The sequence below is a fragment of the Schistosoma mansoni genome, chromosome 1, assembly GCF_000237925.1.
Source record: "Schistosoma mansoni strain Puerto Rico chromosome 1, complete genome".
Classification (NCBI taxonomy): domain Eukaryota; kingdom Metazoa; phylum Platyhelminthes; class Trematoda; order Strigeidida; family Schistosomatidae; genus Schistosoma; species Schistosoma mansoni.
In genome coordinates this window covers 16,381,218-16,394,789 of record NC_031495.1, presented here as the reverse complement: position 1 = coordinate 16,394,789, position 13,572 = coordinate 16,381,218, and the positions used below count along the sequence as shown (strand labels likewise).

The window sequence follows — 13,572 nt, the reverse complement described above, 5'->3', positions numbered from 1 at the left end:
AAATCCGAACTACAGGAAATCAAAATAATTTTGCTTGGCTACAACTTTTCCCGGTTTATGGTTACTCATCATTAATAGCCATTCTGAAGACTTGGTTACGCTATGGAAATATGTTAAAATGTGTTCACACAATGAAAGCTGAAGACGCACTTGCTAGTTAGTATAGAGTAATTTGAATGAAACAAGATTAGCGTATGCATCATTTGACTACGAAACGTCGGATTCGGTCGGTTATAACTTTTTTATAACAAAGCCTTTGTTGTCTATGTTACGCATATCAAAAGTGCTTACGCCTGTTCCCACTTGTGGGGGAACATTGGCCGCCCACCAGCACCCTTCATAGAATTTTGTCCTGGACAACCCTTTCCAGTTGCCATTCATTTTTTGACGTCTGTTTCCGATTTCCGACGTAATGTGTTCCTTAGTCTTCCTCTTTTCATTTTCCCTTCAGAATTCTAAGTTAGCGCTTGCCTCGTGATACAAGTGCGACAATTCATATAGGTACATGTGATTTCCATGTCAAAAGTAATTGATCTTAAAACTTTAGCACTAGTGTAATGTACAAAATCCTATTGATTTATAAACAGGTTAAGTTACGTCGTGGATAATGAGTACACTTCAGAGGTGAAAGAAAAAGACCCATTTAGAATAAACATATTTACCAAGTTCACACACAAAAAACAACGAAATGACATTTTATTGTTGACTAGAGGTAACACGCAATAAATGGATATTCCTGAACGAGTTACCAGGTGTAGTAAAAACATCGGCTTTGAGGCCATATTTCTTGAACAAAACTGAGATGTCTGTAAAGGAACTGTTATACGTAAGCTTTTCTAAATGAGGTTACCTTCGATTTTCAAAAGAAAGAAGTAAAGATGCATTGTTGTTTACTCTTAGTTGTAAAGTTGCAGTCTTCAAAAACGGTTCATATACTATAAATGAGGCTAGTATGACGGACTTACCTTCCTTATCATACAAACAATCAGATGCCAAAATGATATCGAAGAACCCACCTGACCAATCGAGAGGATAATTCCAATCTAATGGAGTAAAATCATAATTTTTGATTCCATTCAGCTGAGCATTAAGATGTAGTGTATCCGAACATGTCAAATCTTTATCAGTGAATCGAACATGAAGAGCACCGAGAAGAGCTGCAGTAATTCCACAAAGTCCTGTGCCAGCACCAAGCTATAATATATCAGTGTTATTGAACAAAACCTAACTTCGAGAACTCGAAGCCCCCTGACTTCCTCAGGATACTTTACCAAAAAATCAGACAAGGCTTCTGCACACTTCCAGGTATAGTGACCATAACCCAAAAAAGAGTTCACTAAAATAAATTACGTTAATACGATCGTACCTGATGTACATATTTGTACCTTGATCCCTTGAAATTGAAATATCTGTCTGTTAGTATCGACCTATAATACAAGTAAATATTATAATATGGCTTTTAGTTCGGTGAAGCAATTCCGTTCTTAAATACTTTGGCGGATTACACATGTGAGTATAATAGTTTTGTTGTTGTGTAGATTGCTCTTTGCAAGGAAGGTTACAAAAACCAAAAGTGAATATTTTAGTTCCTACGACTTTATTACAAAAACGACGATAAATACAAAATATGTGCTCAAGCATATGATCATTATTTTTAATCAAATTAGTCATTTTTATCGTGATTGCCTGGAGCACTCGTTGATGTATTCTGTTCACTCATTGTCTTTGAAGTATTCTTCTTAGATAAGATGCGGTTTACTAGATGTGTTAGCAATGAGTCGCTTGCATTCATTTTAAGGGTAACGTTGAAAACAGTCGTCGTAGCCTTATGAACGGATCCAAACACAACAGCAACAACTGAACAAACCAAACACAAGACATTAAATGGCATACTAAAATCTGGTGTTGGCATTGTGACCAGAGATACGGGAGTGTGTAGACGAACAAAACCATCCTGTGGCGCAGAATGAGTTGTATTGCTAGTAGGAAGAAGCAAACAGTGATATATTTTAAAAGATAATTTTAACATGTAATAAGTCACTGACATCTTTGTATGTCACTCCCGAATGGGTGTCCGGTCTGGGTTAGTCTAACTTCTGTATTACAAAGTCCTATCACTCACTTCATTCGCCCTCTTCCTGTTATAAAACGTGATAATGCATCTCCCTCATCTTAATCCTTATGATTATTTCAAACAGCCTAGTGTTTTGTAATTAGGTGCAGTTTCAGTTTGGAAAGGACAGGAGGCTTGATGGCCTGTGTTAGTCCTGGCAATGATGGTCTCTCAGCTGATCCAACTTTCTTTTGAAGGAGTCGACGGATGGAGCCTCAACCACGTGCTGAGGTAATGAAACTGAAACTGTTAGTGGTTCAATCGTATAGCAGATAATAATACAGTCAGTTATTTTTCATGAATAAGCTATTAACATAGGTTTCATAACAAAAATGAGATGGAGGGTAGTGTTCCTGAATAAACTTACGGCTAGAAGTAGATGGTGAAGTACAACTTCCACAAAAGCGAGTAAAACAGCCTGGCTTTTTAAGACGAGTCATCAAGACTAAATTCAGAGCTTCACATAGCAATCTTAAGCCCCCCTTTTTGTCATATACGCAATGGCTTTGAGATATCAGTAATATTTCGAATAAAACTATGCCCTAGTTCCTCCGTTGTAGAATTGTTCACTGGGTCCAACAAACTTTTATTCACATGAAGTCGTGTGCAAACGTTCAGTAATTTCTGCCTCTAAAAATGTCAATTTCGAATAACTTTAAAGTCATCCAAAACTTTCTGGATAAATATTCGGAATAAGGCCTTTTAACCATTTCGAACTAGGAGACTAAACCAAAACGATAATGGTGTTGTCTGATATAATGATAGAATATCATATTAGTAGTATTCGCTATACGATTATCTTTAATCTACAGCTGATTGAATTAAGTGCTATTCATACAATTCTATTTTCGGATGAAAACAGTTTTTACTTTAAATGGTAGGATTCACTAAAGATCCTATAATTACCTACTTCTTTCATGGTGGTGAAACGCGGAACTTTTAATCAACACTAGGTGTTTTATTAGGCTTCAAACAAGGAGTGAAACTAACAGTTTTAACGTCCATAAGTCATAGAAATTTATCAGTAATCCGATTACTTCCATGGATTATATCAGGAGAAGATTGCGATCAGTATAAAACTGATCACTGAAAATCGGATGCAAACGTATTCATTTACAGACTAATCTAATTTCGTAGATACTTTAATATATGAGTATGGAGAATTTTAGCTTCACTAAAATGAACACTTCTAGTTAACATTTATCGTAACGTGTAACAGGTTACTGATGATAATTTTGGACTTGTTCCATAAAAGTAAATTAGTGCCACGATCTAGTGTTCGCTTTTTTAGTCATAAAATTGGTAGGAAATAGATTTTATCTAGTTGAACACACTGAAAATAAAAACGGAATGAATTATCTTGGGATATCAAAAACACAAGATAGGGGATCTACGATTAGGCAAGGGACTTACAAAAACTGACTGTAACTACTGGCCCAATTCGGAAGATTTAGATTGTGGAACGCTGCATGTTTTGTTTTGTTTAAGTAGTCTATTTGTTCACTATTTAAAACATACGAAACAGTTGCTGCAGGAAGGAAAAAGCCGTGATTGGCGTCGGGAGGAAACTCATTCCAGCGTTGTAAAACTTTCCGAAACACATAAGTAATGATTAGCTGATTAAGAGCAGGCAAGGTGATTACTAATTCAATACTGCCCATACGTTTCCTAGCCAAACTTGGTTTAACTGCCAACCATCCTATCAAAGTAAATACACGCATTTCATTCTAAATAAAATACTAAAATGATTTAAGAAAGACTGATGGATAAATATGAATATTAACAGAGAGTAAAAAACTGCATACAACTATAAATCACATTTGATCTAGTACAATGAAAGATGAAGAAATAACTTAAATGTTACCAAAAAACGTTCATAGAATGCAAGAAATGAAAAACAGTGGCACGAAAAATTCCGATTGTCAAATTATGCTTGTGACTGAGTTACCATATAGACACATAAACCTTGGTAAAAAGGATCCCGAAATACATGTGCGCCAGACAATAGCAATTCGGTTGTGAAATGAGTATAATAAAAAGAAGAGCAACAGTGTAGAGAAACTAGTGTATGAGAGGGAGGTCATAACAATATATTAACAATAGTAGGAGAAGCAGTTAAGTTAGGAAGAATTCCTTCAGCTAAAGAAGTTACTATCAATTTTATGGAGTAAAATAAAGTTACGACAGGATCGCCACTGGCTCTTTGAGTCATTCAGATAACGTCTCAAGCTAGTGTTGCATCATCTCTAGGACACCGATCAGGGAGTCATGACCGTCTGACAGAAGTCAATCTTGTACAGCTTTCTTTTATACCATTTCACACACTGACTACCTCTCCGTTTTTCTCAACCAGTCCCAGCGTCAGAAAATAATGCGCGACGTGGAATTCTCTGGGAAGACATTCGTAGGTTATGTCCAAGCCACCGAAGTAGATGTTTCAAGATAGTAACCTTAATTGGACTGTCGTCGCTGCGCCCGAATACGCGATGCCAAACCTCTGCATTACCGACATGGTGTTACCATTGGATGTCAACAATTCTTCTGAGACAATAATGATCAAACACAGAGAGCCGTCTAACATCCTCAACTCGGAAAGGTCAGGTTTCACAAACATAGAGCAAAACTGCTCTCACCAACGTGTTGTAGATCCAACCTTTTACAGCCAGACTAACATCACGAAGGTGCCAAAGATGGCCCAGATTGGCATAAGCCGATCTGGCTTTAACTATATGTTATAACGGTCCGTTTTCCATGTATACACGAATGGGACGTTAATTTACCTTAGACGAATATCTACAATAGATTCCCTCCAGTGTCTACTCTACAGGACTTCAACACAACTCAGATCAAAAACACGTGATTAGCCTGACAAGAACGTAAATATATTTCTACACCAAAACCCGATACAATCTAACAATAATGAACAATCAACCAATAATGATAAATTTTAAGGAAAGGAGAATATATAACTTATCTGAAACCTGTCAAACTCTCTACATGTCTGACTGAGCAGACAACCAATTATTCTCGCCCACATATCAATATGCGTGAATCGATCTCATCACTCACTACCGAGGGTGAGTGCAGGATCTGAGTCCTGCCAGTCTTGCAAAATTACTTTGCACTTCGAAGGTGCAAAGCACATACCATAGCTACGGACACTGACTGTCAACTGATCAAGTGCGGATCAAATGGTTTGGGTATCACTGCACAATAAGACAATATTACCCGCATACTCAAGGTCGGGAAGTTTTTTTCCAGGCAACAGATTCACACCGCCATTACTTAAATCCATCGGAGTTGTTTCCAGAATGTCATTGATAGCAAAGTTGAAGAGAAATGGTGAGACTGGCAAACCCTGTCTAACCCCATTGCTTGAATGGAACAGTGGAGAGAGGTGGTTGTATGCCCTTACTCTATCTGAAGTGTTTGTATATAGGACTTTTAGGATGTTAATAAACTTCTCAAGCACACCCTTCTTCAATAGACGATCACAGAGAGCAGTCCCATCCAGCGAGTCGAAGGCGGCCTTGATGATAAGAAGATATGATCGATACATCATCGACCACAGCGAAAACCAACCTGTTCCTCGTGAGTAAATCTTTCCCGAGTTTTGAACAATCTACGAAGTATGATGGAAGCCAATAGTTTGGACTCAATCGGAAGTACACAGTTGTTGCATAAACGATGTGAACCACATTTTAAGATAAGGGAAACTATCATTTCATTCCTACCTGGGAAGCATCGTTGATAAACAAGGAGGATCGGATGCAGATGTAAAGGCGAGGATTGGCAAAGCAAGGGCAGCATTTCTACAATTGAAGAACATATGGAACTCAAAACAACTCTCAACTAACTTCAAAGTGAGAATCTTCAATACGAACGTCAAGACAGTCCTATTATACGGAGCTGAAACGTGGAGAACTACTACGACCATCATCAGGAAGGTACAAGTATTTATAAACAGTTGTCTACGCAAAATACTCAACATTCATTGGCTGAATACTATCAGCAACAGCGTTCTATGGGAGAGGACAAACCAGCTTCCAGCTGAAGAGGAAATTAGGAAAAGACGTTATAAGTGGATAGGGCATACATTAAGGAAATCACCAATGTGCATTACAAAGCAATCCCTAACTTGGAATCCGGAAGGGAAGCGAAAAAGAGGAAGGCCAAAGAACACATTACGCCGGGAAATAGAAGCAGATATGAAAAGGATGAATAGCAACTGGAAAGAACTGGAAAGGAAGGCTCAGGACAGAGTTGGATGGAGAATGCTGGTGAGCGGCTTATGCTCCTCGACGAGGGGTAACAGGCGTAAGTAAGTAAGTAATCATTACATTCCACGATGTTGATACACTCTCTAATTGCCAGACACATGTAAACAACTCATCGATTTCCCTAACTACATAGTCGCCACTGTCATCAAAAAGTTATCTGGACCTGGTGATTTGTGGAGCTTCAGGATTTGAAGTTCCCTGAGAATCTCCATCTCGTCAAAGTGTTCAGTCGCCATCGGTCATGGAGGGTAGGACAGTCTGATCGATGTCGTCGGGGCAACAGACCAGTTGAACTGCTGCTCAAAAAACTCTGCCAGTCATCCGAGACATCGTAGATGGTATGGGCTGGCATCCCATTAGCTTTACAGATTGTTTCACTTACACCAGACTCCTTGCTGCTAGTGACTTGAATGAACTGGAAGAGCTTCCGGTAGTTACCAGTCCTCAAGGTGGATCCTCTATACCCATCAACCCGGTCAAAGCACTGGACATTCACGTTTCGTTCTCTCAATTTCGCAAACAATACCTTCACCGCGAGAAGGCACTGAGTAGGACTTTTTTGAGTGGCTGTATACGCAAGGCCTTGTGAGGGCATTTCGAGAGGGAGAACGAACTCTCCTCATCCTCGGCTATAACAGGGCATTTGGAGGCAAACGACAACGAAGTATTACCAAAAGTTTCACTTCTTTGATAAGAACTGGCCATTTAAGGTATGCACTCAGTATTTATTCTGAAATAAGGAATGACAAACCTCCAATTGGAAATAGTTGTTATTCATAGTTCTCGAAGAATTATAGCACTACAAAACGTCGATCACCTAAGTTCGTGGAAAATAATTTACGATACGAAGACAGAGAACAGAGCTTCCTTAGAAAATATTATGTGATCATCTTGTTGTATGAGTGCATTTTGTAAGGGGATTTCTAACCAGTTCTTGACAATATTATGAAAGCATAAGGCTTTACAAAACAGATGAAACATGACACTGATAATAACAGTAACTTGACTGAACATAAAAAGACATTAAAAACGTACAGATGACAATGATCTTCACCAAGTTCTCATTAGTAAGAATTAATTCGATATGGGACAAGTTTATTAAAAAAACAAATTTCATATCGACTTACTTGGGGTAATCACTGTCTTGTTTTGCGTTTTGGGATCTAAACTGTAGATTTTTAAGGAACTGAAAAAGACTTGTGTGTACCACGGAATTAGATCAAAATAAACTATCTCTAGATTGAAATTAGCTCTACTAGTAAGGAAAGCTTTGACTCCACCCCTTACACTTCCAGAGCCGGTGATATGTTTGGTAGCAGAAACAATAGGTGAATGCTGTGAAGAAGACTCTTTTCCATCAGTTTTGAAAGGAAAAGATGTAAATGATGCAGAGAGATCTTTTGTCGAATATGCAGCTAGAACACGATTATCTGAACAGTCGACATTCAGTTTATTATCTAAAGGGAGATTCATATCCTCATATGAAGTAAGGATAAACACACGACTAGAGTTTGCCGCATCGCAAAATCCTTTGAACTCCGAACCAAGGATACTTCTGATAGACCAAGGAGCTGAGAAAATAGATACCCAAATTAAATAATAATAAACACTACAAGATTTGGTCAAGTAAAGTTCATATTACATAAAGTTTTATAACGTCAACTAACTAACAAGTTGATAGTTTCTTATTGGTAATCCCGACTGCAGCTGCTACCTTGACGTGGTAGTCGGGCTTACCTATCGTGACGACCCGACCGAGCTATATTGACTGGAACTTATGTCCCTGTAGGATCTACCATGCCAGGCAGGTCGCTTGGAGAACGGTAGGACTAAAAGCAGCAATTCAAGGTCTGAGGGGTGTGACAACAGTGAAGTGTTTCCCTCGGACAACCAGCATTTGCAGCGATGCTGCCTTCTCATAAGGAAGGAAGGGGTTAGAAAAGGTCGACCCTGAAAATGTCACGCCTCACCTTATTTCACGGACTGCCGTCTCCGGAGATAAGGCCCTTTGAAGAACGGAGCTAACGCGTCAGAAACCTCCCACAAAACGTCCGTGCGCGACCGGCCTCAAGAAGTTGTCCCTTGGGCTCTGCGGTCACGCTCCCAGGTCGTTAAGAACAACATTAATCCAACTTCATTTTCAGGTCCCTCAAGAAATACCCTTTCATGGTGTGGGTAGCCGGGAAGTGATGTCAGTCCTCATACTCGTGACAGCACACGAGACCAAGTTGGTCGCAATCAAATCCATCCTATACTTTATTACTCTCTTGTCTCCACAACTAACCCTTCTCACGTCCCTTTATCACCTTTCACCGCTAGGGCAAACGATTTGAGTACGTGGAACGTTATTCCTGGTGTCCTGAAACCACACTCTAAACTACATGTAGGAGCTTTTAACGTTCGAACACTGTTCCAAATAGGATAACAGGCTTCCTTAGGTAGGACTTTACAATCTCGTGCCATCGATGTGTGCTGCGTCTCCGAAACACACATACAGGATCCAAGTAGCGTCACTCATTAGGGCTCACCATGTCAAAATAAAGAATCAACTCGATACACGCTTCGTGTATCTGGTAGCCCTGATGCTGCTTCCCGTGGCCTCGCTGGCGTATGTATAGCATTGAGTCGTAAGGCAGAACTAGCTCTTTTAGACTGGATCCCAGTAGACAGTCGTCTGTGCACTGTCCGACTAAACGGGACAGTAAGGACTCGGAAAGATAGGGACACTCGTCGTTGCCTCTTCCTCGTCTCTGCCTAATCTCCTACTGACTGCAGCTCAGATGATGTAAAAGATGAGTTTGACAGAAAGCTGTGGAAACAGCAGTGATATATGCTAGTACGGTAAACCATAAGGTTAGGGAGAAACACTGGATCTCAGCAGCATCGACCGCACTGATAGATGCTCATCCCATCTGGCTCTGAACATAACAAGAAGCGGAGTCAACTTAAGCGCAGGCTAACAAGAAACCTACGCAACGATCGCGAACAGTGGTGGGTAGTGAAAGCAAGAGAGATGTAAAAGGCAGCAGCAATAGATAACATTAGACAACTGTTCAGACTTGTTAAGGAAACCGTTATTAGGAACTCAACTGTCAGCGAAACTATCTCAGGAAAAGATGGACATATTATTCATCCTTAATCCAGGAGATCGGGTCGATAGGCAGAACACTTTAGGGATTAGTTCAACTGGCCTTCAGCCACACTTCGGTTTCCCAAGATCCCAAGTCGTTCTGAATGGCAAGTTAATGTAAGTCCTTCAACTCTTTATGAGGTTGAAAAAGCTATAGGAAATCTGAAGCGTAGGAGAGCAACAGACCCTGACAGGTTTACTTCTGAGATTTTTAAGGATGGCGGTCCAGTACTAGCAGCGAAATTGACTGAGGTCTTAGGTAGAATCTGGGAACTGGACGTAATCCCATTTGACTGGTCCCAATCACTGATTGTGCCAGTCTATAAGAGAGAACAAAAGTCATCTTGTGACAGTCACAGAGGAATCAGTTTGACTAATATAGTATCTAAAATATTAGCTTCAATAATACTTCGGTAACAGTAGACGATATTTGTAGGTTATTATTATTCGATCATAGGTGTCTTCGAAGCATTGCTCGTGTATCCTGGGACCACCGAGTAAGTAATGCAGTTGTTAGGAAACGGGTACTAGATAAGGATGGCAAATCGATTGGTGAAGCAGTGAAACTTCATCAGTTGAGATGGTTGGGACACGTGTTACGTATGTCCAACCACAGAGTGCCCCGACGAGTGATGTTTTATAGTGTAAGAGTAGGTTGGAAGAAAGCTAGGGGCGGCCAGACCAAAACGTGGCACAAATCCATGAAATCACTGACAAGTGGACTGAGGAATGTTGGCAGGTGTCGACCACCTGGTTGGGATCCGCGAGATGATAGCAACGTTGAATGACATGGTTCAAAATCGTTTGCAATGGCGCAGGTGCATCCACTCTGTGTTCTCCCAAATTCTAATCTTCTGAATTCTTCATATCCCTTTTTTTCTCTTTCTAAATTTATTTCACTGGATTATGCTCCTTGAATAACATCCTCAAATCCTAATCTTTCCAATTACTGTTTATACTTCTACTACCACTACCACTATGAGATTTGAATCGACAACTGCATCTCTGTGCTAATGTGGTATGGCAACTTGAACTGATGTATGTACGTACGAAGTTCTACATTGTTGCTGACTGATTGATTTTATGGGTAACATTAATGTACAGTTAGGGAACAATACAGATTATTTCTAACAAACTAATTTTGGACTACTAGCCACTAGACTGAAATAATATATTACATCAACAAACCATGTGATTTAGGCTATTTATTTTATGTTATTATTCTCTTTATGTCTCTTAAGTGTGAACCAAGTAATACATAAATTTGTACTTACCAAAAGATTATAGAAAGTAAATAATATGATTTAAATATTTCTGAATGATAGTTACAGAATATAAAAGGAATGTTTATTGATGTTAATAAAATTCAAATAAGATGAACAGATCGAGATATTATCTAAAAAGTTAAGTGTAATCCATAATTAAAGCAATATGAATGAGTTGATCTCATAAGTCGAGTCACATGCCGAATAAACAAAATAGATGCAAGCAATACGGTAAAAAGAAGCCAAGCAAAATTAGAGGTGCAAAATGAAAGACGCTGTGGATAGTTATTAGGAAGGGACTTTACGGAGGGCTGTAGGGTAGTAAGACAAAAAGATTAATCCTAACTCGAAATCAGAATTTACAAATTTCTAATCTATAATAAGGCAGTAACCTATAGGTAGTAAAACATACGTGAAAGGCCTTGCTGTAAATAAAAACATGCATTACTTTGACTCAGTGAGATACCTTGTTAGATAGAGGACACTTCCGAAATGAGTAAAATATTCCGGTCATTTCATTTGAAAAAGTCTGTAAACCGTAAGGTATTATAGATAATGGATAGCTACATACGAAATAAAACTGTAGGAGGTGGTATATCACTAGTTAACAAATACAGTGTAGTAAATTTAAATTTCACTCACACGTTCTTTTTGCAAACAACAAACTTCTGTCAAAGACAACCGTTAGTGTTTCCATTATCTCTAGCCCGATTGTGTGACATTTTAAATCCTAAATAGTAATGATACATTATAAATAAGGCTTACCAAACACACTCGTCTAATTCCAATGGTCATGGTGTTGTAATTTGACTTAAACAGTGAAGTTGGACGCAACAAGCTTCCCAAACCGAAAAACGATTTACATGGTAAGTACTTAGTCCATGGAGTCAAATTCTCACTGCACAGAGCCTCACCAGGTAGCTGAGAATATCTGACTTCCCCAGAAACTTTACTGAATTTCGGTACTCCGAATCGCTTGTACGAGTGAGTCGGAGAGGCAAAATGTTCACTTGTAGATAGTCGGTTTAAAGAAGCACAGAATAATCCCGAAAGGGCATGTGTTAATTTAAACCATGATTGATCAACACTAAAGATGAGCTAAGTATAAGGATTACCTGATAGTTTGATTTCCAAACCACGCCCATAGTTCAGCTCCAGAAGGGGAAACTGAAACAAAGTTACTACCCCAACGTTCATCCCATATTCCTCTTGAGATAGAAAGGTGAAACTCATCAACATTATATTTTTCAGAGATTTGAATGATAGATTTTGGAAGAATATTATAGTGCTTTGCTAAATCGAAATTTATCAAAATATTGATGGAACTTACAATGGAAAACAGACTCTGAAGTTGTAGCAGCGAAATTAAAATGGAATGCTGTATATCCATGACCAAGATCTTTGATGAGAAGCTCTTCATCAAAATTTTCGCAGTAAGCCGAAGCAGAAAATATCAGGAATGCAATCAAATGAAAACCAGTCATGGGATTTTTTTTCATGCATCAATAAGATCACAAAAAATAACACTAAAACGTAATAAGATATTTTGAGACTTCTTGGAAATCCGTGTAACTAAAATTACGAGAACTGTCTGGGAACAGATAAAAAGTTAATTCAGAACTTCGTATTACAGCTAAAAACTTTATCACATTCCTAAAGGCATTAATAGAACAAGTTATGTAAAAAAGGAGAAACTTTTTAAAGAATTTTTTTATGCAATTAATTGGCAAGACTATAATATTTGGACGAACAGATCAGATTTAGGATAACAGGTCTTAAATTTCCGCGCGAAATTTTCTATCTATTTTGATTATTAGCGTCTTGGTATTTTAGCTCATGTCAGTTCGTGATGAAAACCCTAAATGTAATCCCTATCCCTAAAAATCAACTGCAAATCACAATCCTTGTCCTTCACACGGGATTAAAACCCTCATTTAGCCGTAGTCAGTAGATGAACATTTTCAAGGCCACTTTAGTGTTGCTCAAAGATCGTCCATAAAATATGGTCCCAAAGCAGGCATCACATATTCGCCGTGGCATCGTGCATGGTGTTGAGAAAGGTGCTTTTATACGAGTTGGAAATAAGGGAAAGGGCGCATCTGGTAGCTGTTAAAGTCGCGCATACATCTGTATGATTCAAATTAACATAGATACAACAGTTACCAGGATAAGCAGCAGAAGATAGGTTAGTTTACACCAATCTTACGGTGTGCTTAAGGCTGTTCTTGGTTTTACTGTTCCTGAACAGTGTCTGAGGGCACTAGAGTGCCGTAGCAACAATTTCAGAAACCACAAAAATTGTTAAAAATGAAGACAATAGTTTCTAACTTATACAGTAAACAGTTTTTATAGACAGGAACCAGTCAAAAATACTCACTTTACACAATCTTATATAATATGTGGCTTGTAAGGACCGACAGCACTACCGACCCTGATGTACCCCTAGGATTTGAATATCGTACCTACCTACAGTCAAATGGTTCAAATGGTTGAGGACGGAATAGAAGAAGCTTTCGCTTAACGGGCTTCCGTGTCTAGTGGCAGCGGATCACCAATACCTCCAGGCAAAAACCTAGGTATATGAACGATAATAGAGGAAAAAAATGAATTTGGTAAATCATAATAATATGTTATCCTTAGTCCTTAAGAATAAGTCAAGTTTCCTCTTAAAGGACTCCTGGGAAGTCGCTTGGACTAGCTCAGTCGGCAGCGAATTCCAGCACTTGACAACTCTAACGGAGTAGAAGTTGTGTCTGCAGTCTGTTCTGCTATGTAGGGTCTCCA

The 13,572-nt window shown here is 38.9% G+C and overlaps 2 protein-coding genes across 2 annotated transcripts; both read right to left on the bottom strand.

Annotated features, from left to right (window-relative positions):
- Positions 1-675: 675 nt before the first annotated feature.
- Positions 676-1,334, bottom strand: Smp_133160 (hypothetical protein; the record flags this gene model as incomplete). Its single annotated transcript, XM_018793441.1, has 4 exons — positions 676-817; positions 851-935; positions 966-1,194; positions 1,230-1,334. Coding segments are annotated over 4 exons (540 nt in total), but the record flags the coding sequence as incomplete, so codon positions are not given.
- Positions 1,335-1,584: 250 nt separating this feature from the next.
- Positions 1,585-12,287, bottom strand: Smp_020210 (hypothetical protein; the record flags this gene model as incomplete). The annotated part of the gene is made up of 7 exons (XM_018793440.1): positions 1,585-1,979; positions 3,527-3,812; positions 7,521-7,964; positions 11,431-11,518; positions 11,554-11,875; positions 11,904-12,081; positions 12,119-12,287. The coding sequence occupies 7 exons, from the start codon at positions 12,285-12,287 to the stop codon at positions 1,664-1,666; spliced, it is 1,803 nt and encodes a 600-aa protein (XP_018647953.1). The 3' UTR covers positions 1,585-1,663.
- Between the last annotated feature and the right edge of the window lie 1,285 nt (positions 12,288-13,572).